Genomic DNA, 25,605 nt, shown 5'->3' with positions numbered 1-25,605 from the left:
TACCGGTGTGCCTACAGTCGGGAAGTTACCGGTGTGCCTACAGTCGGGAAGTTACCGGTGTGCCTTCAGTCGGGAAGTTACCGGTGTGCCTACAGTCGGGAAGTTACCGGTGTGCCTACAGTCGGGAAGTTACCGGTGTGCCTACAGTCGGGAAGTTACCGGTGTGCCTTCAGTCGGGAAGTTACCGGTGTGCCTACAGTCGGGAAGTTACCGGTGTGCCTACAGTCCGGAAGTTACCGGTGTGCCTACAGTCGGGAAGTTACCGGTGTGCCTACAGTCGGGGAGTTACCGGTGTGCCTACAGTCGGGAAGTTACCGGTGTGCCTACAGTCGGGAAGTTACCGGTGTGCCTACAGTCGGGAAGTTACCGGTGTGCCTACAGTCGGGAAGTTACCGGTGTGCCTACAGTCGGGAAGTTACCGGTGTGCCTACAGTCGGGAAGTTACCGGTGTGCCTACAGTCGGGAAGTTACCGGTGTGCCTACAGTCGGGAAGTTACCGGTGTGCCTACAGTCGGGAAGTTACCGGTGTGCCTACAGTCGGGAAGTTACCGGTGTGCCTACAGTCGGGAAGTTACCGGTGTGCCTACAGTCGGGAAGTTACCGGTGTGCCTACAGTCGGGAAGTTACCGGTGTGCCTACAGTCGGGAAGTTACCGGTGTGCCTACAGTCGGGAAGTTACCGGTGTGCCTACAGTCGGGAAGTTACCGGTGTGCCTACAGTCGGGAAGTTACCGGTGTGCCTACAGTCGGGAAGTTACCGGTGTGCCTACAGTCGGGAAGTTACCGGTGTGCCTACAGTCGGGAAGTTACCGGTGTGCCTACAGTCGGGAAGTTACCGGTGTGCCTACAGTCGGGAAGTTACCGGTGTGCCTACAGTCGGGAAGTTACCGGTGTGCCTACAGTCGGGAAGTTACGGGAAGTTACCGGTGTGCCTACAGTCGGGAAGTTACCGGTGTGCCTACAGTCGGGAAGTTACCGGTGTGCCTACAGTCGGGAAGTTACCGGTGTGCCTACAGTCGGGAAGTTACCGGTGTGCCTACAGTCGGGAAGTTACCGGTGTGCCTACAGTCGGGAAGTTACCGGTGTGCCTACAGTCGGGAAGTTACCGGTGTGCCTACAGTCGGGAAGTTACCGGTGTGCCTACAGTCGGGAAGGCCGTAGTTTGGGCAGCATGCCTGACAAATATAGGCTACGGCTTGTTGCGTTGATGCCACAGACCTATAATCCATAGATTTTGTAACCTCTTAACCTGGCAATTTGACTGTTAAACTCATGGGTATACTAGCAATGGATGCCAGTCCTGACTTGAATGGTTGGTTGCAGCTCTCAGTTTGCCTTTTGCAGATTTCAAAATACAATCACGGGAAAAACGCACAGTTTGGAAGCAAAAAATGCCTACAAAGCCAATGATTTGTTCATGCCTTAGACCGCTGCGCCACTCGGGAGGCCCTCTATTTGATCATTGTATCACTACCCCACCTTACGAGGAAATACTTGTAAACAAGCATACACCAAAGTGTTAGGTAGGGGGCTGTCTGCTAGACATACCAATGCAACAAACAACAAATACCGTTTGGGGGAGATGCTATATGAGATACTGCACACATTTTGAGCGGCTGTCTTTTGGTATCCTTTCGCAGAGGAAATATCGTAGCCTATGAGGTCCATCCGAGGTGTGATGATTGCTGGTTGAAAACTTAACCCAATACCCCGCCGGGATGACTTAAAATAGAGTCAGCCCTGGGTTTAGTAAGAGACTACTATACATGTCAAAGAAGATAGTGCCAGGTCAAATCGCGGCTATATCCCACTCATGTTGCTGTTTAGCTATTCTGATGTTTCAGCCACCAGGTGCAGATCATATTTAGATTCAGTAGAATCAGAGAAAAAGTGTCAGTAGTGTAAGCTATGTCAGATGTTGTCCAGGGGAGACTAGAATCAGCAATGGTGGGTCTGGGACGTGAACCCCAAACAGTTGCAGTGCTGTCTGAGCTATTCTTCTATGTTGTTTTGTGTGTTTGTTGATCTTCAGGAGTGCATAGATCTGCAAGGCCATTTTGTGGGTACAGCTTGTGGACACCATGGCCCCTACACCCCTGACGTACTCTTCTGGTCGGCCATCCTCTTCTTTGCCACTGTCTTCATGTCAGCGTTCCTCAAAGAGTGTAAGACCAGCCGATATTTCCCCACCAGGGTAAGACATTACAAAACTGTAAATGTATGAAGCTCAATCTGAAATAGATTCCAATGCAATGGTTGTGGCATTTGTGTTTGGAAGGGAAGAGGCTACAGGGTTAATTGTTCTATATGCTGGTTCGTCTAGACCTATGTTTTTCTGCCTGAGTTTTAGTAGACAATTTTGTGTTGTTGCATCATCGAAGATCCCTTCCTGCTTTGTTCAGGTGCGGTCCATGATCAGTGACTTTGCGGTCTTTATCACCATTGTATTTATGGTCATGCTTGACTTCCTGATTGGAATCCCCTCGCAGAAGCTGCAGGTGCCCAGCAACTTTAAGGTAGGATGAAAAGATCACTGTTTTATATGTGATAGGTGGTTTATAAACTATCGAGACGATCCATTCCGTACCCTGCTATCTCAGATATTTTATTTTTTGTCTCTGTCTGTTCTACTAACTAGCCCACCCGAGATGACCGTGGTTGGTTGATCAACCCGATAGGTCGAAACCCGTGGTGGACAGTCCTGGCTGCCTCCATCCCTGCTCTGCTCTGCACCATCCTCATCTTCATGGACCAACAGATCACCGCTGTCATCATCAACCGCAAGGAGCATAAACTACTGGTGAGAGGAAGACAAGTCTGTATTTATTGGTCCCAGATATTATTTTACTAAGGACTGGGATGCCGTCACACTGTTGGAGGTATGGCAATGCAAGACTACACTGTGGCCATTGCCCAATAGTCAGAAGGAACATGTTCTTAATGCAGCTTTGTTCTGAGGGCACAAGTCAGAATTTGAGTTTTGGTTTTGTTGGTCGATCTGTATGATTTTTCATGTGTTATTCTCCCTCCATGTATTTCCCCTTCCCCTTACAGAAGGGCTGTGGCTATCACCTGGACCTGCTGATGGTGGGGGTGATGCTGGCTGTGTGCTCCATTATGGGCCTGCCCTGGTTCGTGGCAGCCACCGTGCTCTCCATCTCACACGTCAACAGCCTGAAACTGGAGTCAGAGAGCTCAGCCCCCGGGGAACAGCCCCGCTTCCTGGGCATCAGAGAGCAGAGGCTCACAGGCCTGGTCATCTTCCTACTGATGGGCCTCTCTGTCTTCATGACTGGGGCTCTGCAGTTCATTCCCATGCCTGTCCTGTATGGAGTATTTCTCTACATGGGAGCCTCATCTTTGAGGGGGATACAGGTAATATCTTACAAAGCATGCACTTCTACAGCAGCAACACATACACACACACACATTTGTTGCCATTATAAGTCACTGTCATACAATTCCAATGTTATCTTCTTTCCTCTCTCAGTTTTTTGACCGTCTAAAGTTATTTGGTATGCCAGCCAAGCACCAGCCAGACTTCATCTACCTGAGACACGTTCCCCTGAGGAAGGTGCACCTGTTCACCATCACCCAGCTCACCTGCCTGGCCCTGCTCTGGATCATTAAAACCTCCAAGGCTGCCATTGTCTTCCCCATGATGGTAACAATTACACTATGGCACAGAGCATAGCAGTACTGTGGTATTGCTTCTTCTAAACCTATTTATCCCAGTTGGTCCCATTGAACAAGAATGGTATTCGCTTTGGGAATCTCTGTGTAAATGGCTGAAAGTATTTTGTCGTATCATTGTATTGAATGTCATACATGTGAAATATCATATCTGGCAATATATGTGTATGTATGTGTGTGCGTGTGTGTGTTGTGTAGGTTCTGGCTCTAGTGTTCATCCGTAAGTTGTTGGACCTTTGCTTCACTAAGAGGGAGCTGAGTTACCTGGATGACATAATGCCTGAGAGCAAGAAGAAACAACTGCATGACGCCTCCAAGAATGTTGACATTGAGGTACTCCATCTATTTACAGTATGATTACAGTATGCTTTGATCCTATAGCATTCAACACAACTGCTTTTGGAACATGGAGGTCAACTATGCTTTGTCACCACTAGAGGCAGTGTTGTATGGGGTATGGTGTATTATTTGACTAAAGGCTGAAATACACAACACAATTTTTGTTGGGTGTACGGGCTCTATCCATCGGAGAACCTCTCCCATTTAACGATTTAGTCAAGCTAAATTATTGTGAAATAGTACATACACCTCACGGAACCTCCGATTAGACAATCGGGCCAGAATTTGCATATATTTGCATGGCATGGAGGAAGATGCTGTGTGCTTTTATCTGGATTGCTGTCAGGGGTGTAGTGCAGCCGGTATGCAGTGGAACGATGCTCCTCCACTTCTCAGAATGGTGCTTGTTTAATAAAGTTTAGACTAAAGTTGAATCTCACAAGATCTCTTAATGATTCATTAGTATTTTACATAACAAACCATAGTAAAACGTTACGCTCTACTGCCAAGTAATTAGGCTACTTGTGACATCTTATTATGATTGTGCTGAATAGTCGCATTTATTTTCTCATGCGGCCAGAACTCAACAATGCACACCACTAGGCTTAATATGCTCTGATTGAAACAAAATCCAAGTGGAAGTATAGCTTCTTAAACACCCTCTGCTCTAAAATGTGATTAAACAGTAGTTAGGTTGCTAAGCCTACATCATTCAAGAAGAAGATCGAAACACATATTCCCCTGAAACTGATTGGGATCAAATGGTTGGCATGCAGCATGGACATTTCACCCGTAAAAGGTGAAGAATTATCATTCACGATTGACAGTGATGATGGCCTAAAATGTATAATAAGGTAGGCTTACTGAGGTGTTTTAGGATTTTAAAACTAGAAACATTTCTTTGAGACACTGTGTAGGCAAGTTAATTGTTACATTTTGGATGATGCATTGTAGGCTATGTATATTCAAAAATGATATTCTACAACAGGCTACATTTCGGAACCAAATTTCATTGAGAAATGATGACGTAATAAATAAATAAAAATAGCACTACATCCCTGATTGTTACGTGCCAAAAAAGCTAAGACAAAAGCAAGAATGAAGCAAATTTTGGCATGCAACTGGTTACGGAAAAGAGGACAATATGGAGTGTTGATTTTGCAGAAAGAGCTTGGGGTAAGAACACATTTAAATGTGACTTGTAACATATCCCAGCAGACCAGCTAGCTTGTGTGTGTGTGTATGTTTTTGTGTGTGTGATGAACTTGTGAGTAGCTGATTGGCTAACAGTGGGACATGCCTTGCATCTGCTCTGAGCATTGTTCACACTTGGCCGATTTGAGGCTGAATATATTCAACATTTGAAATTATCAAGATGCCAAGCGCACAGGAGCCTGTCTGTGACAGCCATCAACCACAAATCAGGTATGTGTTTACACTTTACAGGCTGTGGCGGTACGTTTTACTCCAGGTTTGCTCTGGTTTCTCGGCAGTCCGTAGATCGGGTTAAAAACATGTAGTGTCCGCCAACCCTAACACTCGTTCTGCTACAGATGTAGTATCTTAATTTGATCACCCTGTTACAGGTAAACTTTCCTGCAATGAAAATGTTTTACTTGTAGTGTATTTACTGTTTAAAATGGCTTCTGACGTATGTATTTCCACTTAGAAAATGTTCCCTTACGAAAAATGTATCAACCTCTAATTAATGTTCATAAATGATAATTCACATTTCCTGTTGCTGCAGGATCAATTTCCTGCTGTAGCAAACTGTCTCTAATTAAGATCTTACATCTGTACCTGACATGCACATATCATCACTATATTCTTCTGTGTGTGTGTGTGTGTGTGTGTGTGTGTGTGTGTGTGTGTGTGTGTGTGTGTGTGTGTGTGTGTGTGTGTGTGTGTGTGTGTGTGTGTGTGCGCTTGTGTGTGTGCGCATGTGTGTGTGTGCATGTGTGTGTGTATGTGTGTGTGTGCAGCAGGATGAGGAGATTCTGGGTACAGCAGTAGAGGATAAGACCTCAGTCCATATCCCCATGGAGAGCAGCAAGCTCCTGCAGTTCCCCAAAACACACGACCCCAGGTAACACAGACACACACTTCTGAAGAGACACATACACACACTTACCTACGCACGCACACACACACACACACACACACTTGCATATGAACACGTACACCCTTATGAAGACACACACACTTACCTACGAACACACATACGTGATGGTCGAGATAGTTTAGGCAGTCGCTACTGGGCGCTAGATCTGCACTATCGTCTAGGATTGATGTGCATTCCCGGTAATAAATCAAATGTCATTTTATTTGTCACATGCTTCGTAAACAACAGGTGCAGACTAACAGTGAAATGCTTACTTCCCAACAATGCTGAGAGAAAAAAAGAGAAATAGTAGTGTATTTGGTTATTTAGCAGTCTTATGGCTTTGGGGTAGAAGCCGTTCAGGGTCCTGTTGGTGCCAGACCTTTGCCGTGCGGTAGCAGAGAGAACAGTCAATGTCTCATTGTTGCAGGTGATCTGGTTTACCACCGTCGTGTCGTCTGCAAACTTAATGATGGTGTTGGAAGCCTGCACAGCCACGTAGTCGTGGGTGAAAAGGGAATACACTTGTGTGTGTGCAAAAGCATAATTTCCCTCCTTAACTATCTTTAACTGTCCCGTCAACATTTTAGTAATTTCAGATGTTGCACACCCTTGGCTAAACGTGGTTGTTAAGGAGGGAAATTATGCCTTTGCATCCTGGATGGAAGATGCTTTATGTACTAGCCAGTGCACAGGGGAGTGTATTACCGGGAATGCACATCAATCCTAGTTGATAGTGTAGATCTAACACCCACTATTGGCTGCCTAGGCTATGACATCTAGTGGACAGGTAAGTCTTGGTTCATGTCTTTGCTCACTGTCTGTATGTAGTGTCTTTTGATGGTACAGTAGAGGTCTCTTCATTGCACCGCTTGTTGAGTACTAACCCCCTCAGACTCCACCCTCCCCTTCTTCCCACCCCCTCTGACCTCTGACCCGTTGCTTTAACCCCTTCCTCCCCAGGTGTGACCCTTCTGATATTAACATATCTGATGAGATGTCTAAAACCACCGTATGGAAATCCCTCAACGCCAACCAAAAGGACAGTCGCATGGGGGCTGCTAAGAAGGCAAGGCCCTATCCCTCTCTGCCTCTTTATTTTTCTACCTTTCTCTCACAGTCACAGTTTTTTTAAACCTTTATTTAACTAGGCAAGTCAGTTAAGAATTGTATTTTATTTACAATGACAGCCTACTGGGAAACAGTGGGTTAACTGCCTTGTTCAGGTGCAGAATGACAGATTTTTTGCCTTGTCAGCTCTGGGATTCAATCCAGCAACCTTTCAGTTACTGGCCCAACGCTCTAACCGTTAGGCTACCTGCCGCCCCTGTCTGGTGCATTGCATGTCTCCATTTTGCCCACTGAGGTTACTGTCTCTCTGTTTTCTCAAATCTCTCCTCTCCTACTTGCATTTTATAGAATCAGTTGTTTGAGTTTTTAATATTATGATAGAAGTGGGAAATTGGATCTCCCTCAAACTGGATTTGCCATGGTATATTATTAACCATGTCTCTCTGCTCTCTATCTTTCTCATTCCTTACTTCCCTCTGTGTGTGTGTGTGTGTGTGTGTGTGTGTGTGTGTGTGTGTGTGTGTGTGTGTGTGTGTGTGTGTGTGTGTGTGTGTGTGTGTGTGTGTGTGTGTGTGTGTGTGTGTGTGTGTGTGTGTGTGTGTGTGTGTGTGTGTGAGTGAGTGTGTACATCTCTCTAAAGGATTGAAATTGAAGGTCTGGAATTTATAGATCAGTGAGAGTGGAACCAGATGACTACAGAGGCTGTGAGCTACACTTCAATAAGCCAGACCCATAGGTCATAGAGCATTTCTAATGCCCCCATTGTGTTTTGGCTCACACACATCTTTAACCCAAACACCTCCTCTACAATACCGGGACCCCAAGATTCCTAACGGCTGCTCTCATACACCCCCAACACACACACATTCCCTCAAACAACCACAACAACAGTAACAACAACAACAAACCTTCAGAACAGCCTTGCTGTGTCTATGAGAATGCTCCTTCAAACCCAAACCAGGTTATTTTTTAAATCACAGTGACTCTACTAGTATATTATCTTTACTTTAAAGAGTTGGTCTTTTTCTTTACTGTACCATAAGTGTGTTTTCTATAACGTGGTGTTCTTGTCAAAATTATTTTTTAATTCTAAAGTATATTATTGGATCAATAATGTAGAGATATTTAACTTTGGACATAAAATCGGTGTCTGTTTTTGTGCAACGTACGATATGATAATATTGCTAGAAGAGACCGTACTTCAGTTCAACCAGTGAAATCAATAATTTGATTAGGCGCTATAATAATCTGTTACCTTTGTGGATATATCTGTGTTAAATATAACTGTTCAGATTGGAAGCTCCTGTACAGAATGTATGTGATCTTCTGTTTCTGTCCATGTGTTTTACCTCAGTCGATCTCTTTGGAATTGGGAACTCTTGTCAGGCAGTATGGGTAGGACCTTAAGTTCTTCCAGATCATGTAATCTGGGTTGTTCCTGATCAGGTCACATGGTCAGGAACAACACACAGCGCCTAAGTATGGGTAACACTGTAAAATGTTAGAAGCCAGAGGGGAGTAGCAGTGGAGCCTAGAGTAGTACAGAACCACACCTAGAAATGACTCACCGAAATAGCCAGAATACACACCTTTTGACTGCGTGTGTGCATTTCTGAGAGAGTTTAATATATGGGCATCCATAATTCATCGGCAAAACCAATATGAGCAATAAATTAGCCCAAATGAATGGCCCTGTGCAGAAGATCTACCTACCACTGAATCTACCTACACTAAACACACTTACTGGACCTGATTGTAGATGTTTCAATGACCTCCATGTTTTGAGGACATTTAATTTCATTGATAAACCTGTCCATTTCTTCTCAAAGGTGCATCATTCCTCCTACTCTACTCTCTTCTGTTGATTACTGATCTCAGATCTGTTATTTTATTAAGGAATGAAGGAAGGATGTATTTGAACAGCACCCTAATCCAGTAAATTGGGACCACATCCCTTACTGTGATGTGTGCTCTTTGCTCCTAGACTAGTGCCAGTTGGGAGGCGAGAAAACATACTGGCACAGTATTCCTCAATAACATACAATGAATTTGTAGTTGCACATTGTATAGATATAGTATATATAATATATGTTTTATTTTCTACAAACTGAGTAAGAGATTATGTATGACAGTAATTTATTTTAGAATATGAATGTTAAAACGGCCACTTTCTGTATATAGTGTAATAAATGGGACAATGTGCTAACAGGAAGCCTAAGGAATGCAGCACAGAAAGCATCTAAATACTAACGTAATAGGAATGACTCCACGAGAATATATCCTCCCATGTTTACAAGATGTCTCCCACCACTAAATCTAACTGCCTACCACTGAGAAACTTCAGAAATGTGTCCAAAATGATGATAATTGTAATTTTGATGATGATTGTCATGATCGTTATAATTTTTATACATCCCCATGGCTAGTGCCAAAGTGGCTTTAAGTACAGTCTACATGCAGTAATAATACCCGTACAAAGATCATGAGAGATACAGCATCTTGCTTCAGATAAAGCCATGATTGTTTGTCAATAGTCATCTTGACATGGATCACCCAATGGGTTCAATAGATTACATTCCTCTTTTTTCCAAACCTGATGGAAATACTAATGGATGGAATGTAAGAAACATTGTACTGAGGAGTAACTAGAAAATATTGTATTGTTTTTGATACAATGTGGTGATGTTTTGCCTCTGTGTTATACCTCTCAACTTCCATTTAAATCATCCAATCATTTTGTTTCTTTGTCCCAGACAACAGTATGAAATGGCTTTGAGAATAAGTAAAAGTACAGTGTGACACAAACACAACAAAATATGAGAATTCAAACAATATAAAACAGCAACAGTCAAACACTTAAAAAAGCCAAAGTTGAAATACACAAACCACAAAACATACAGTGAAAGCAGAACATACATTTAGAGAAAGAAACGAAACTCTAAATGTGATTTAAAAGGCCCGGGGCAGTTAAAACATAGATTTTCCTGTGTTTATATATATTTCCACATTACTAGGTCTGAATAATATTATGAAATTGTGAAAATAAACCTTTTAGTGTATGAACTGTTTGAAAAGACCGCCAGAAATTCCAGCCTGTTTTGATTGGACAGAGTTTTAGCCTGCCTAATAGACCAATAAGAAAGATAGTTTTAAACCTCTGACAATAACAGCTAGTTTTCAGTTTTCCCTTCCCCACCCACACCACTCCCAGACAGTCCAAGCAAAATTCTTGCTTGAGAAATTGCTTTTTGCTATTTTCACAATTTTAATTGAAAACAATCACAGCAAGTTCCTTAATTGACCCTTAACTAAGCCCCACCCCAGAATGTTGGGAAATCAATCACAGTGCTCCAATGGATAGCAACTGTAGTTGCTCACGTTTCAAACATGAAAGCCAATGAGAGCTATGGCAAAACTGAGAGTTTCATCAAAATGTAACTAAATTGTTTCAATGGCTAAATAACAATGCACCAGGGTTACTTGCTACTGTGATTCCTGCAATGCAGAGCCAGTATAAATCCTAATTATACTTTTGTTACATTGTTTGCTAGCTCAGCTGGTTAGCTAGCTCTCAGTCTCATTGACCACCAAACATTGCTAACACTAGCTAGCCACTTATTATAATGTATGTTAGCTAGCTAAGTTATCTATATTATGAATACAACTATAATCTGCTGTTGACATCAGGATTCGACTTGAGATAACTAGTTAGCTCCAAAAGTAGTTATAGTAGTAGCTTTGACTGCATGACAGTGCATTCAGAGCCATCCAATCTTCCACAAACTTAATTGTACCAGATTCCCGTGAAGCAATTGTAATGACAGTCCACCGCAATAATTTATTGTGTATCAAAAACACAGTTTAAGATTGTTGTGAGTGGTTTCTCCAGTAGTTTGACTGGGCAATGGAGCTTCCTGGGAAAATGTTGTCATAGGTTGCAACAGTAACCAAGGGGGTCCGGGCTTAGCAAAGGGTCAATTGTTACCTAGAAATGATTTGATATTGAGATACAAATGGCTGCATTGGACCTGTAAGCAAGCAGAGTTACTGTACATTCACACACTGTTAGTGGATGTGATCTCAGAAAAGACTTGAATAATTCAGCAAAGCAATCTTAAAAATGACATGATTCGTTTTATGTGATTGAGAAATAAAAAAATTGATTCAAACAATGTGTTCTTCTATGTATACAGTGCCTTCAGAAAGTATTCATACACCTTGACTTATTCTACATTTTGCTGTGTTACAGCCTGAGTTCAAAATTGATTAAATATATATATTTTTTTTTATCTACACACAATACCCCATAATGACAAAGTGAAGCCATATTTTTTAGAAATTTAGCAAATGTATTGAAAATAAAGTACAGAACTATCTAATTTACGTAAGTATTCACAACCCTGAGTCAATACATGTTAGAATCAACTTTGGCAGTGATTACAGCTTTAAGTCTTTTTGCATTAGTCTCAGCTTTGCGCACCTGCATTGTACAATATTTGCACATTATTATTTTTGGATTTATGTAAGCTCTGTCAAGTTGGTTGTTGATCATTGCTAGACAGCCATTTTCAAATCTTGCCATAGATTTTTAAGCCAATTTAAGTCAAAACTGTAACTAGGCCACTCAGGAACATTCAATGTCATCTTGGTAAGCAACTCCATTGTAGATTTGGCCTTGTGTTTTCGGTTATTGTCCTGCTGAAAGGTGATTTAGTCTCCCAGTGTCTTGGAAAGCAGACTGACCCTCTAGGATTTTGTCTGTGCTTAGTTCTATTCCATTTATTTTTATCCTAAAAAACTCCCTAGTCCTTGTCGAAGACAACTATGCCCATAACGTGATGCCACCACCACCATGCTTGAAAATATGAAGAGTGGTACTCAGTGATGTGTTGTATCTTTGTAGTGACTGCGTGTATTGATACACCATCCAAAGTGTAATTAATAACTTCACCTTGCTCAAAGGGATATTCAATGTCTGCTTTAAAAAATATAAAAAAACATCTACCAATAGTTGCCCTTCTTTGCAACTTATTTTGAACTTATTTAGGCTTGCCATAACAAAGGTGTTGACTACTTAATGACTCAAGGCATTTCAGCTTTTCATTTTCCATTAATTTGTACAATTTTGTAAAAATGTAATTACAGTTTGATATTAAGGGTTACTGTGTGTAGGCCAGTTACACAACATCTCAATGTAATACATGTTAAATTCAGGCTGTGTGAATACTTTCTGAAGGTACTGTATGTCAGTATGTGCTGCCCCGGCTGTTCTGTCGAGTGTGTGTGTGTGTGTGTGTGTTGAGACTTTAACGTTGTCCAGTGCAGTGCAGTCAGTGTCACTGTGTCCTCACCCTCACCCCCAGTCTCAGACTTTTTCTCTGAGATCACACTTCTGGTATTAGCTGTGTTTACCCAATGTGATTGAGTGTGTCCGCTCCTCTCTTCCTCCCATCCTTTCCTACTCTCCTCTTCCCCTCCTCTTCTCCTTCCCTCCATGTAGTGAGTAGATGAGTCATAGTGTACAGTGTCAGACAGTGCTTTTCTGATGAATACAAGATTGGCCTTAATTGTGTCCACAATTAATTTAACAGACAATGTCAAAGAGAAAGAGAGGGATGAGAGGAGGGGGCGGGGTGAGAGAGAAATTAAAGGGAGGGTGAGAGATACAGAGGACTTAGAGAGAGAGATTTTCAGGGAGAAAGATGCCTTGTCTGAAAAATATTGAATGCTTAGTCCATAGCAAAATTATTATAAATGTTTTATATGTGTAATGTCATTTTTGATTATGGAAACATGGGAAATAAACCATACATCTTTAAAAGTATACTTGTTGTTTGTGTCATTGCATTTAAATGGTATTTTAGGAGGGTAAGGTTTGAAGTGTTTTTTTATGAAATGTGTAATTCAATACTGTCTCTAAAGTAATAATCCCAACCTCAAGAGGCAGTCTTATTATGCCACTAGATGGCGATGCCTCATAGAAAGTCAAAGGCGCTGTCATTAAATTACTTTTTTTTATGAATACTTTTTGACAAAAGATGGATTTTCTACCCAATCAAATACAATACATGATCAGTGAGTTTGGTAAGCAGGAAGGGTGCATTTTTATAAGTATTTAACTGGGCCAAATATGTTTAGGAGGCCTGACATAAGTCCTGCATTGACTAAGGGAATCTATCTCTCGCTCTCCTGAAGTGAGGTCCCTGAGTGTGGAGTTTAGACATCTGGAGGTAATCCATCTGTCAGAGAAGTGGAGTAGGTCCTGATTACAAACAGCTGGTAGTGCTAAGTCCTATCCAATCACAAAGCCCCTCTCCTGTGACGTCAGCATCAGGGCAGGGTGTGGCTATGGACACTAGAACAGAGAGGAGGGGATCAATGATGAAGCCGTACGAATACTCAGCGGCTAGTTCACAAAAATGGTTACCCCCCTTACAGACAGTGAGTCACATGGCCACGGCAGACTGGCACCGAAGCATCCAGTTACTGTTGGATTGAACGTTAGAATGGGCAAAACGAGTGACCTAAGGGACTTGAGCGTGGTGTGATTGTCTGTGCTCGGGCCAGTTCAACAGTGTCCAGGGTTTACCAAGCGTGGTATGATTGTCTGTGCTCGGGCCAGTTCAACAGTGTCTAGGGTTTACCAAGCGTGGTATGATTGTCTGTGCTCGGGCCAGTTCAACAGTGTCCAGGGTTTACCAAGCGTGGTATGATTGTCTGTGCTCGGGCCAGTTCAACAGTGTCCAAGGTTTACCAAGCGTGGTGTGATTGTCTGTGCTCGGGCCAGTTCAACAGTGTCCAGGGTTTACCAAGCGTGGTATGATTGTCTGTGCTCGGGCCAGTTCAACAGTGTCTAGGGTTTACCAAGCGTGGTATGATTGTCTGTGCTCGGGCCAGTTCAACAGTGTCCAGGGTTTACCAAGCGTGGTATGATTGTCTGTGCTCGGGCCAGTTCAACAGTGTCCAAGGTTTACCAAGCGTGGTGTGATTGTCTGTGCTCGGGCCAGTTCAACAGTGTCCAGGGTTTACCAAGCGTGGTGTGATTGTCTGTGCTCGGGCCAGTTCAACAGTGTCTAGGGTTTAACAAGCGTGGTATGATTGTCTGTGCTCGGGCCAGTTCAACAGTGTCCAAGGTTTACCAAGCGTGGTGTGATTGTCTGTGCTCGGGCCAGTTCAACAATGTCCAGGGTTTACCAAGCGTGGTATGATTGTCTGTGCTCGGGCCAGTTCAACAGTGTCCAGGGTTTACCAAGCGTGGTGTGATTGTCTGTGCTCGGGCCAGTTCAACAGTGTCCAGGGTTTACCAAGCGTGGTATGATTGTCTGTGCTCAGGGCCAGTTCAACAGTGTCTAGGGTTTACCAAGCGTGGTATGATTGTCTGTGCTCGGGCCAGTTCAACAGTGTCTAGGGTTTACCAAGAGTGGTGTGATTGTCTGTGCTCGGGCCAGTTCAACAGTGTCTAGGGTTTACCAAGCGTGGTATGATTGTCTGTGCTCGGGCCAGTTCAACAGTGTCTAGGGTTTACCAAGCGTGGTATGATTGTCTGTGCTCGGGCCAGTTCAACAGTGTCCAGGGTTTACCAAGCATGGTATGATTGTCTGTGCTCGGGCCAGTTCAACAGTGTCTAGGGTTTACCAAGCGTGGTGTGATTGTCTGTGCTCGGGCCAGTTCAACAGTGTCCAGGGTTTACCAAGCGTGGTGTGATTGTCTGTGCTCGGGCCAGTTCAACAGTGTCTAGGGTTTACCAAGCGTGGTGTGATTGTCTGTGCTCGGGCCAGTTCAACAGTGTCCAGGGTTTACCAAGCGTGGTGTGATTGTCTGTGCTCGGGCCAGTTCAACAATGTCCAGGGTTTACCAAGCGTGGTGTGATTGTCTGTGCTCGGGCCAGTTCAACAGTGTCTAGGGTTTACCAAGCGTGGTATGATTGTCTGTGCTCGGGCCAGTTCAACAGTGTCTAGGGTTTACCGTGGCAGTAGGTAAACTCGTCGATGAGAGGGTCAAAATGAGAATGCCAAGAATCGTACTAGTGGAGCACACTGATTATTACATAGAAAGTGTAATATTAATAATATTATGTTATATTGTGTATGATATGGCCTTGTCTCTTGGTCTTATTTGTGTTGTTTAACTTTATTAATAAAGGCACCATACATTTTCTGTGTCAATGTGGCAAGATTGAACTCTACAGTACAAGGTTTGTTAGGGGGGAAACACCATGAAGTGACCAGAGGGGTATCCTACGAAGCAAGCTAGATCTATTTAGGATTTTCTAAAACTAACCAGCTTCAGTTAGCTTCACATTCCAGCTCAGGCTTCATCCGTACTTTGACTGTGGATATTGCTCATACGCCTACTCTAGCAGGCTTAACTACGTGTGCATATCGCACATGCAGTGGTCTAAAGTACTTAAGTAAAAACACTTTAAAGTTTTACATAAGTTATTTTTTGGGGTATCTGTACTTTACTATTTATATTTTGATATAAAAAATATTACTTCACTACATTCCTAAAGAAAATAATGTACTTTTTACTCCTTACATTTTCCCTAACACCCAAAAGTACTCGTTACATTTTGAATGCTTAGCGGGACAGGAAAATGGTCCAATTCACATACTTATCAAGAGAAGATCCCTGGTCAACCCTACTGCATCTCTGATCTGGTGGGCTCATTAAATACAAATATTTAATTTGTAAATTATGTTGGAGTGCCCCTGACCTTCCATTTAAAAAAATGAGAAAATCGTGCCATCTGGTTTGCCTACTATAAGGAATTTGAGATTATACATACTTTGACTTTTTATACTTAAGTATATTTGAACAATTACCTTTACCTTTAATACTTAAGTATATTTAAAACCAAATACTTTCAGACTTTTACTCAAGTAGTATTTTACTGGGTGACTGCGCACATGGCTATCCAAACACCGAACTCTTCATTGAGACAATGTTGAAACATCAATCCATGGGCGAGTCAGTACCACATTTTAATTTGTGCCTGAAATCAAAATGAAATAAAAGTTATTTCAAATTCAGCAGGCTATGGTGTGAAATAGGCTTTTAGAAGTGTGGTCTTTATTGTATTACTTATAGTTAATGCCTTCTTCGGTGTGTTTTGGTGTGCTTATCAATGCCCAATCTCCTGCCTTGAGCCAATCAGTGTAATTTTGTAAATGCCAGATCTCTATGGCAAGACGCATAATTCACCCAAATTTTGTAAAAATGTAGCCAGTGCTGTCTGAGATATCGCACGTGACTCACATACGGAGACAGATCGACAGTGCCATCACCGATTTCATCGTGGGGTAAGTAAAAAAAATGTAATCAGTCAAAATGAAGGGGATGATGACAATCTTTGCAAGAGGGAGGGAATCTGATTTCACTGGTCTTCATCTCGCTGTTCAGTCATTTCATTCAGGGTTAACGTAAATTCACGTAAACTCATACATCGCCTTGGTCTGTGCAGTTGCCCTTATTTTTGCTCCCCAAAAACGTAATACTTCCAGATTAACTGTAATGTCAATGCCATTGTAAAGCACAATTTCTCCCCTTTCCAACATAATCAATTACATGACCTGCCCGTTTCTGCATAATTTAAGCAGGCAATGAGCCCCGTCGGGTCTTTTTAAAAATGGCGGGTGGGGAAGCGAAACTAATGCGTGATAGTGAGAAGGAGAGATGTTGTGTGGGAAAATAGCTTTTCTTCACTTGATTTGTCCAACTTATCACCTTATCGCCTCTAAAATGTAAATAAAACACTATAAAGAGTTTATATAATGTGTCATTATATACCTATTTGAAGGTTTGTGTCGAATTTGAATCGGGTTTTTAGGGAGGTGCTAAAGTGATCTTAGAAGTAAACAGCGGCTTGGAGAATGATGATCGCATGCAATGATGACAAAAAAAATGACTAGGTATCCCCCCTTTACCCCCGTCACTGTCCATTTCTTGTTTTTAAAGGATGATAGAAGTGCTACACCTGGTGGAGAGAGATTGTAAGACAGAAATAGTAGCTTTATGCGTGCTGTACGTTATGACATGACACGTCAAGATGTAACGGAGGGTCCGTTTTTTCTACTTTTCTCCAATACTATAGAGCCATTACCATGTCGATCAACGCTTGAATAGAAACCTAATTCACACCCCCGATTTTGAAGTCAACACAGTCGCTACAGTCCCATTAGTTTTCTTTATAGCCTCGTTTGAATGTTGCGGTTGAGCACATTTGTACGGAATAGGGTGAGTTTACATTAGTGGAGTTAGCTGTGAGTTAGCCTGCTCTGGAGCCAGTTAGTTCTGAATAATTTGTTGCCATAGACATTTACCTGGGAAAAAGGTGAGGCACTTTCGTATGACCCGGTTATCCCGAGTTGAACTTAGAGTTACCTCGCTATCTTCTCAAACCTGCTTTGTAGGATACCCCTCGGACTATTCTCTTCATTTTCCTTCGGAAATTGTCACCATTGTTGCAAAGGCAAAACCAAAACAAATTATCTATCCCCCCACCCCACCCGGCTTCACTCTAACAGAGGCAGCTCTCAGGCCCTCCCCTCCATCAATCTCTGTCATAAATCCATCAGAGGCAGATAGGAAACTGCTGAATACAGCTTTGTCAGCAATTAATCTAACCTCCATTACCAGGCTCTGAATATTGTGTTCACCTAACCAGGGAACAACGAGCCACTCAAACACCCAGCCCCAGGGTGTTTGTGTGTGCGTGTGAAAAAAACATTTGGAAACAACATCCTATCCTGATCTAACACATACCTCCATTCTTCTCTTGTTCATTCTCCAAACCTTGTTTTTATGATCTGGTCTGTCATATATCTGGCTCTCTCAGGAAACCCCATCAACACTGGTCTTTCTCTTAGAACCTCAAAGGATCAACAGGAAGAGGAAGCAGGATTTGTCTCAGTTCCATTTTGATTCAGCCAATTCCTAAATCCCTTAATGCTAATAGATGGCATTAATCAAAATTGCATTGGAATGTGAATTGAAATGGAATTTAGCACAACAAACAGGGAGGTGAATGGAGCCGTGACTATTCTGTATTGATCCATGAATATACTGTATTAGCAGTGGAGAGGCAGGCTGATGGACTGTCATGTTCTCTACTGGAGGGTTGCGTAATGTGACAATCACCCAGACAGCTCTGCCGTTTAACCTTGGATTACCACCATACACTATGGCCAGCTAATTGATGATCTGTGGTTGAGGAGAGAAGGACACAAGTGTGTATATGTGTGTATGTGTACGTGTGTTTGTGTGTGGTGTGCGTGTGCGTGCGTGTGTGTGCGTGCGTGTGCATGCGTGCGTGTGTGCTCATGTGCCTTAGTGAGTGTGTGTCTATGTTTGACAGAAAGTATAAGAGCGCTGACAGCGTTTCTGAGAGACAATGCCCAGCTCAGCAAACACTTTTCCTGTTCTGTGTCCAAAGCTTTCCTGTCTCTGTTTTGGTTACTCTCTTTCTCTGTCAGTGAAATTCAGCATCCAATTTAGTGGAAAGGATTGACGACTTTTCATGTGGTTAGCACACAAACACACTTCACTCTGCCTCTTTATATTTCTTTCCCTCATTTTGACACACAAATGCATACATGTACACATTTAGATGACAACTAAATAAAAAATCTGACATTATTTTTCCACTGGAATTTGGTTGTGCTTATCAAGGTTGATAGCAAAATTTTAACACAATGGAAATGCAACAAAATTCTATCTGTCTTTTTGAGCGGGTGAATAAAGTTTGAAATATCATTTATCAACGTTTCAACCAAATATTACCCAGATTACCACCTTTAAATGACATGGTGTTCCAAGTTGGGAGGCAGGCTGCTGGACTGTCATGTTCTCTGCTGGAGGGTTGTGTTATTGACAATCATCCAGACAGCTCTGCCATTTAACCTTGGATTACCACCATACACTATGGCCAGATAATTGATTATCTGTAGTTGAGGAGAGAAAGGACACAAGTGTGTTTGTGTATGTGTGTGCACAAAATCTTGCTGACTCCAATCACCTCGTGTAGAGAGCCTGTGGCTCAAGCCATAGTGGGACATATCCTTGACTCACTGCTTCAGATTACCACAAATACCCCCCTCTCCGTAATGGGGGCTGAGTTTATTGGGACTGGGATAGCCTCCCAGCCAGTGCTCAGCTGCCACGGCCAGAATTAGAGTGACAAACAGCTGAGCCTCTCGGAGGTATGGTAATGTGACATATCCCACCCACACGGTGACAGAAACCAGGATGGGGTTACTGCCCTGAATTACAAGCAGCACACGTGTGTCCATGTCATGTGTGTTTGTGTCCTTATGTGCTATTTGAGTGTGTTTGTGAGCATGAGAGACAGCCACAGGCACCATATTGAGGTGTAAGGAGAATGTTCTCTATCTCGTGGACCAGGTTTGAAAACCTGCTGACGGAAGTCTATTCTTCATCTGCCAGTACCTCGTAGTGGCCTTTGTCCCACTGACCTGGTTTATGATACACACAGTTGTGTGGGGATATCTCGCTGAATGGCATGACATGAAAGACACTATCTGGAGGGCTTTTATGTTATGAAAAGCATTATTGGTGAGGAGTTTACATTGTATCTTATTAGCAAAACGTGTCTGTTACGTATTTGTCCCTTGCTGAAAGGAAAAACAGCTTCCCCAACACATTTGTGATTGTTTCAAGTCATTGTTCCTGGTCTGCAGAACAACAACAGTGAGTCTGTTTTTCAGTGTCAGTCAGCAGAGCAAGTAAAGAAGAAAGAGCTGACCAGTAGCCATTACTCCTCTGGGTCGTCACCACCACCATTACTACTACTACTACCACTACCACTAATATTACCACTACTACTACTACTACCAGTACTACTACTACCACTACCACCACTACAACTACTACTACCACTACGACTACTACCACCACTACTACTACCACTACTACTACTACCACTACTACTACTACCACGACTACTACCACTACTACTACCACTACTACTACTACTACCACGACTACTACCACTACTACTACCACGACTACTACCACTACTACTACTACTACTACTACTACTACTACCACCAGTACTACTACTACCACCAGTACTACTACTACTACTACCACCACTACAACTACTACTACCACTACTACTACTACGACTACTACCACGACTACTACCACTACTACTACCACGACTACTACCACTACTACTACCACTACTACTACTACTACTACTACTGCTACCACAACTACCACCACCACCATTACTACTATCACCACCATTACTACTACCACTACTACTACTACCACTACTACTACTACCACTACTACTACTACCACTACTACTATTACTACCAGTACCACTACCAACGACTACTACTAACACTACCACTACTAGCATTACTACTACCACTACTACTACTACAACTACTATGACTGACTACCATTACCACTATTACCACCACTACTACTACCACCACTACTACTACCATTACTAGCACTACTACTACTACCACTACTACCACCACCACCATTACTACGGCTACTACCACTACTACTACTACCATTACCACTACCAGCATTACTACTACTACTACAACAACTACTACCATGACCACCACTTCTATCACCACCACCACCATTATTACTACTACTACCACTACCACTACCACCACTACTACTACTACTACTACCAGTACTACCACCATTACTACTGCTACAACCACTACTACTACTACTACCACTACTACTACTACCACTACTACCACTACTACTACTACCACTACTACTACTACTACCACTACTACTACTACTACCACCACCATTACTACTGCTACTACCACAACTACTACTACTACTACTACCACTACTACTACCAATACTACCACTACAACTACTACTACAACAACTACTACCACTACTACTACTACTACTACTACAACAACTACTACCACTACTTCTACCACTACTACAACCACTACTACCACTACTACTACCACTCCTACCACCACTACTACTACTACTACTACCTCTACTACTGCTATTACTACCCCTACTACTACTAACACTACCACTACTAGCATTACTACTACCACTACTACCACTACTACCACCCCTACTACTACTACTACTACCACTACTACTACTAGTACCACTACTACTACTGCCATTACTACCACTACTACTCCTACTACCACTACTACCACTACCATCACTACCACTACTACTAATACCACTAACACTACTACCACACTACCAATACCTCTACTACCACTCCCACCACTACCACTACTACCACCACTACTACCAATACCACCACCACCACCACTACCACTACTACCAATACCACCACTACCACTACTACTACCACTACTACCAATACCACTACCACTACTACCACTACTACCACCACTACTACTCACATTTTGACCTCAAACAGTGCGTGTGGCAGGTTAGCATTTTCCGTCATTAATCTTGTTCTGGAGGCAGTGGTCACTAGCACAGCCACAAAGTAATAAAATCTGTTTTAAACCTAAGCTTAACCTTAACCACACTGCTAACCCTTAAGACCATGAATACTTACAAAAGGACAAGACTAATGACAATAAACGTCAACCTGTGTGTGTGTGTGTGTGTGTTCGTGTGTGTGTGTGTGTGCGCGCGCGTGTGTGTGTGTGTGTGTGTGTGTGTTGTGTGTGTGTGTGTGTGTGTGTGTGTGTGTGTGTGTGTGTGTGTGTGTGTGTGTGTGTGTGTGTGTGTGTGTGTGTGTGTGTGTGTGTGTGTGTGTGTGTGTGTGTGTGTGTGTGGAATGCCATCCAGGAACTCTATATCAGGCGTTGTCAGAGGAAGGACCAGAAAATAGTCAAAGACCCCAGCCACAGACTGTTCACTCTGCTACCGCACGGCAAGTGGTACCGGAGCACCAAGTCTGGGTCCAAAATGCTCTTGAAAAGCTTCTATCCACAACTGCTGAACAGTTAATCAAATGGCTACCTGGACTATTTGCACTGACTCTATGCACACTCACTGGACTCTACCCACACACTCACACATACTTACACTGACTCTCCAACACCCACACACACTCATGTTGACGTCACACACACACACACATACTTTTATACAATTCAGATATGCTGCTGCTACTCTGTTTATGATCTATCCTGATTGCCTAGTCAGTGTTACCCCTACCTACAGCGCATTTGGAAAGTATTAAGTCCCCTTCCCTTTTTCCACATTTTGTTACGTTACAGCCTTATTCTGAAATTGATTAAATCTTTTTTTTGCCTCATCAATCTACACACAATACCCTACAATGACAAAGGGAAAACAGGTTTTAAAAGACAGAGATACCTTATTTACATACGTATTCAGACCCTTTGCTATGAGACTCGAAATTGAGCTCAGGTGCATCCTGTTTCCATTGAACTTCCTTGAGATGTTCTACTCTACCATAAAGGCCTGATTGGTGGAGTGCTGCAGAGATGGTTGTCCTTCTGGAAGTTTCTCCCATCTCCACAGAGAAACTCTGAGGAACTTGAGCTCTTTCAGAGTCACTATCGGGTTCTTGGTCACCTCCCTGACCAAGGCCCTTCTCCCTGATTGCTCAGTTAGGCCGAGCCGGCCAGCTCTAGGGGGAGTCTTTTTGGTTTCAAACTTCTTCCATTTAAGAATGATGGAAGCCATTTTGTTCTTGGGGACCTTCAATGCTGCAGACATTTTTTGGCACCTTTCACCAGATCTGTGCCTCGATAAAAATCTTGTCTCGGAGCTCTACAGATAATTCCTTCGACCTCATGTTTTTTTTCTCTGACATGCACTGTCAACTGTGGCACCTTATATAGACAGATGTTTGCCTTTCCAAATCATGTCCAATCAATTGAATTCACCACAGGTGAACTCCAATCAAGTTGATTTACCTTATTTACATAAGTATTCAGACCCTTTGCTATGTATGCATTCTGTTTCTATTGATCATCCTTGAGATGTTTCTACAACTTGATTGGACATGATTTGGAAAGGCACACACCTGTCTATATAAGGTTCCACAGTTGACAGTGCAACCTATAGTTTGTGAGGGTTTTAGGGGCCAAGCCAAATTTGTTCAGCCTCCTGTGACCACACTGTCTGTCTGTGTGGGTGGACCATTTCAGATCGTCAGTGATATGTACGCTGAGGAACTTGAAGCTTTCTACCTTCTCCACTGCAGTCCCGTCAATGTGGATAGGGGCGTTGTCCCTCTGCTGTTTCCTGAAGTCCACAATCAGCTCCTTTGTTTTGTTGACGTTGAGTGAGAGGTTATTTTCCTGGCCCCACTCTCCCAGGGCCTTCACCTCTTCGATGTAGGCTGTCTCATCATTGTTGGTAATCAGGCCTACTGCTGTTGTGTTGTCCGCAAACTTGATGATTGAGTTTGAGGCGTGCGTGGCCACTCAGTCATGGGTGAACAGGGAGTACAGGAGGGGGCTGAGCACGAACCCTTGTGGGGCCCCTGTGTTGAGTATTTGCAAAGTGGAGGTGTTGTTTCCTACCTTTACCACCTGGTGGCGGCCCGTTAGGAAGTCTAGGAACCCAGTTGCACAGGGCGAGGTTCAGACCCATGGCCCCAAGCTTAGTGATGAGCTTGGAGGGTACTATGGTGTTGCAGGTTGCGCTATAGTCAATGAACAGTATTCTTACATAGGTATCTAATCCCGATGGGATAGGGCAGTGTGCAGTGCAAATTGAAGTGGGTCTAGGGTGTCAGGTAAGGTAAGGTAGAGGTGATATAATTCTTAACTAGCCTCTCAAAGCACTCATGATGACAGAAGTGAGTCATTTAGTTCAGTTACCTTTGCTTTCTTGGGTACAGGAACAGTGGGTGGACATCTTGAAGCATGTGGGGATAACAGACTGGGATAGATTGAATAGGTCAACAGACCAGCCAACTGGTCTGCAGATGCTCTGAGGACGCGACTAGGGATGCCGTCTTGGCTGGCAGCCATGCGAGGGTTAACACGCTTAAATGTCTTGCTCACGTCAGCCACGGAGACGTGGCTGGTTTTCCCTTTGTAATCCATGACTGCCTGTAGACTCTGCCACATATGTCTCGTGTCTGAGCCGTTGAATTGCGACTTCACATTGTCTCTGTACTCCAAATACCTCTTCTCCGCCGGCTGTGTTTTGGAGCAGCCTCTGGAATAAGTTCAATTGCCCTGGGAGGTACGAACAAAGTATACAATTCCGAAAAGTCGTATTGCTGGTCGTAATGTTGGTGAGTTACCGCCACTCTGATATCCAAAAGTATTTTATGGCTGTATGTAATAACACAAAAAAATGTCTGGCCTAATAATGTAATGTAATGACCTGACTAGATCATAAAGGAACAATTGTCCAGACAGAAATTTTGTTTACAAATTCACGGTTTAGTAACCCAACTTCACAAAGGCTACTGTTTGGCCGTAGCCCACGCCAAATAAATGAAGGATACCCCTATAAAACAACCGTGACCTTCTCTTGTGAAGGCCAGACGTAAGAGAGAGAACAATGGCTAAACCTGGTCTTAACTTCCAATGCTCCATCCCCCTGCCCAACCCCCCTCCACGCCACTCCGCCAACCACCAGGATGCCCGGCATCAGAACATTCCAGGCATTCCCGTGATTGGCAGATAGCAGGTTGATTGGCATGTCGGACCCCGCGAACACTGGGTACTGGTAAGTACAACACAACCAACTAATAGCCTACCACCTGACACTGTGCGGGTCCCTACAGTAAGAAATAACAAAATACTGCAAAGTGGCTTAGGAGCTAGAAACAGAGCTGCCTTATCTGTCAAAGCCATCTTACTGATAAGATAAGGTATTTCTGTTTATTATTTTTAATACATTTGTATTTTTTTTGTCATTATGGGTTATTGTGTGTAGATTGCTGAGGATTTTTACAATTTAATCCATTTTAGAATAAGGCTGTAACGTAACAAAATGTAGAAAAAGTCAAGGGGTCTGAATACTTTCCAAAGTATTCAGACCCCTACATATTACCTCAAATACCTCGTACCCCTGCACATTGATGCGGTACTGGTACTCCTCTTATATAGCAACGTTATTGTTACCTATTCTGTTACTATTTTCTATGTATGTTCGCTAACTTTCTTACTTTTTAACCCTGCATTGTTGGGAAAGGGCTGGGAAGTAAGCATTTCACCGTAAGTTCTACACCTGTTGTATTCAGCACATGTGAACAATACGATTTGATTTGAGGAGTGCATGAGTGTGTCCGGCCTACGCCACAACTCTAAATACAGACCTACAGCTGTGTTTTATTGCGTGTGTGCATGCTTGCACGTGTGTGTGTGCATATGTGCTGGGTGTCAGGTATTAAGTATTATTGACATGGTGACTTATTTCAATGTTCTAATCAATGGGAATCATTAACAA

At 43.0% G+C, this 25,605-nt stretch overlaps 1 protein-coding gene and 1 non-coding gene across 2 annotated transcripts in view; both read left to right on the top strand.

The window, feature by feature from the left end:
- Positions 1-13,027, top strand: part of slc4a8 (solute carrier family 4 member 8) — a 60,259-nt gene extending 47,232 nt beyond the window's left edge. The window contains exons 16-24 of the mRNA XM_020483543.2: positions 2,032-2,193; positions 2,402-2,515; positions 2,638-2,799; positions 3,054-3,374; positions 3,490-3,663; positions 3,891-4,025; positions 6,014-6,117; positions 7,096-7,201; positions 7,844-13,027. Coding sequence (XP_020339132.2) covers positions 2,032-2,193; positions 2,402-2,515; positions 2,638-2,799; positions 3,054-3,374; positions 3,490-3,663; positions 3,891-4,025; positions 6,014-6,117; positions 7,096-7,201; positions 7,844-7,849 — 1,284 coding nt within the window. The 3' untranslated portion in view covers positions 7,850-13,027. The remainder of the gene's footprint in view (positions 1-2,031; positions 2,194-2,401; positions 2,516-2,637; positions 2,800-3,053; positions 3,375-3,489; positions 3,664-3,890; positions 4,026-6,013; positions 6,118-7,095; positions 7,202-7,843) is intronic.
- On the top strand, positions 1,628-1,771 carry LOC116374255 (U4 spliceosomal RNA). The gene has a single exon (XR_004210125.1). It is a non-coding gene; the product is annotated as a U4 spliceosomal RNA (small nuclear RNA).
- Positions 13,028-25,605: the final 12,578 nt, after the last annotated feature.

The sequence above is a fragment of the Oncorhynchus kisutch genome, linkage group LG5, assembly GCF_002021735.2.
Source record: "Oncorhynchus kisutch isolate 150728-3 linkage group LG5, Okis_V2, whole genome shotgun sequence".
Classification (NCBI taxonomy): domain Eukaryota; kingdom Metazoa; phylum Chordata; class Actinopteri; order Salmoniformes; family Salmonidae; genus Oncorhynchus; species Oncorhynchus kisutch.
Note: the sequence above shows the minus strand (reverse complement) of the source record. Positions and strands in the feature narration are given on the sequence as shown.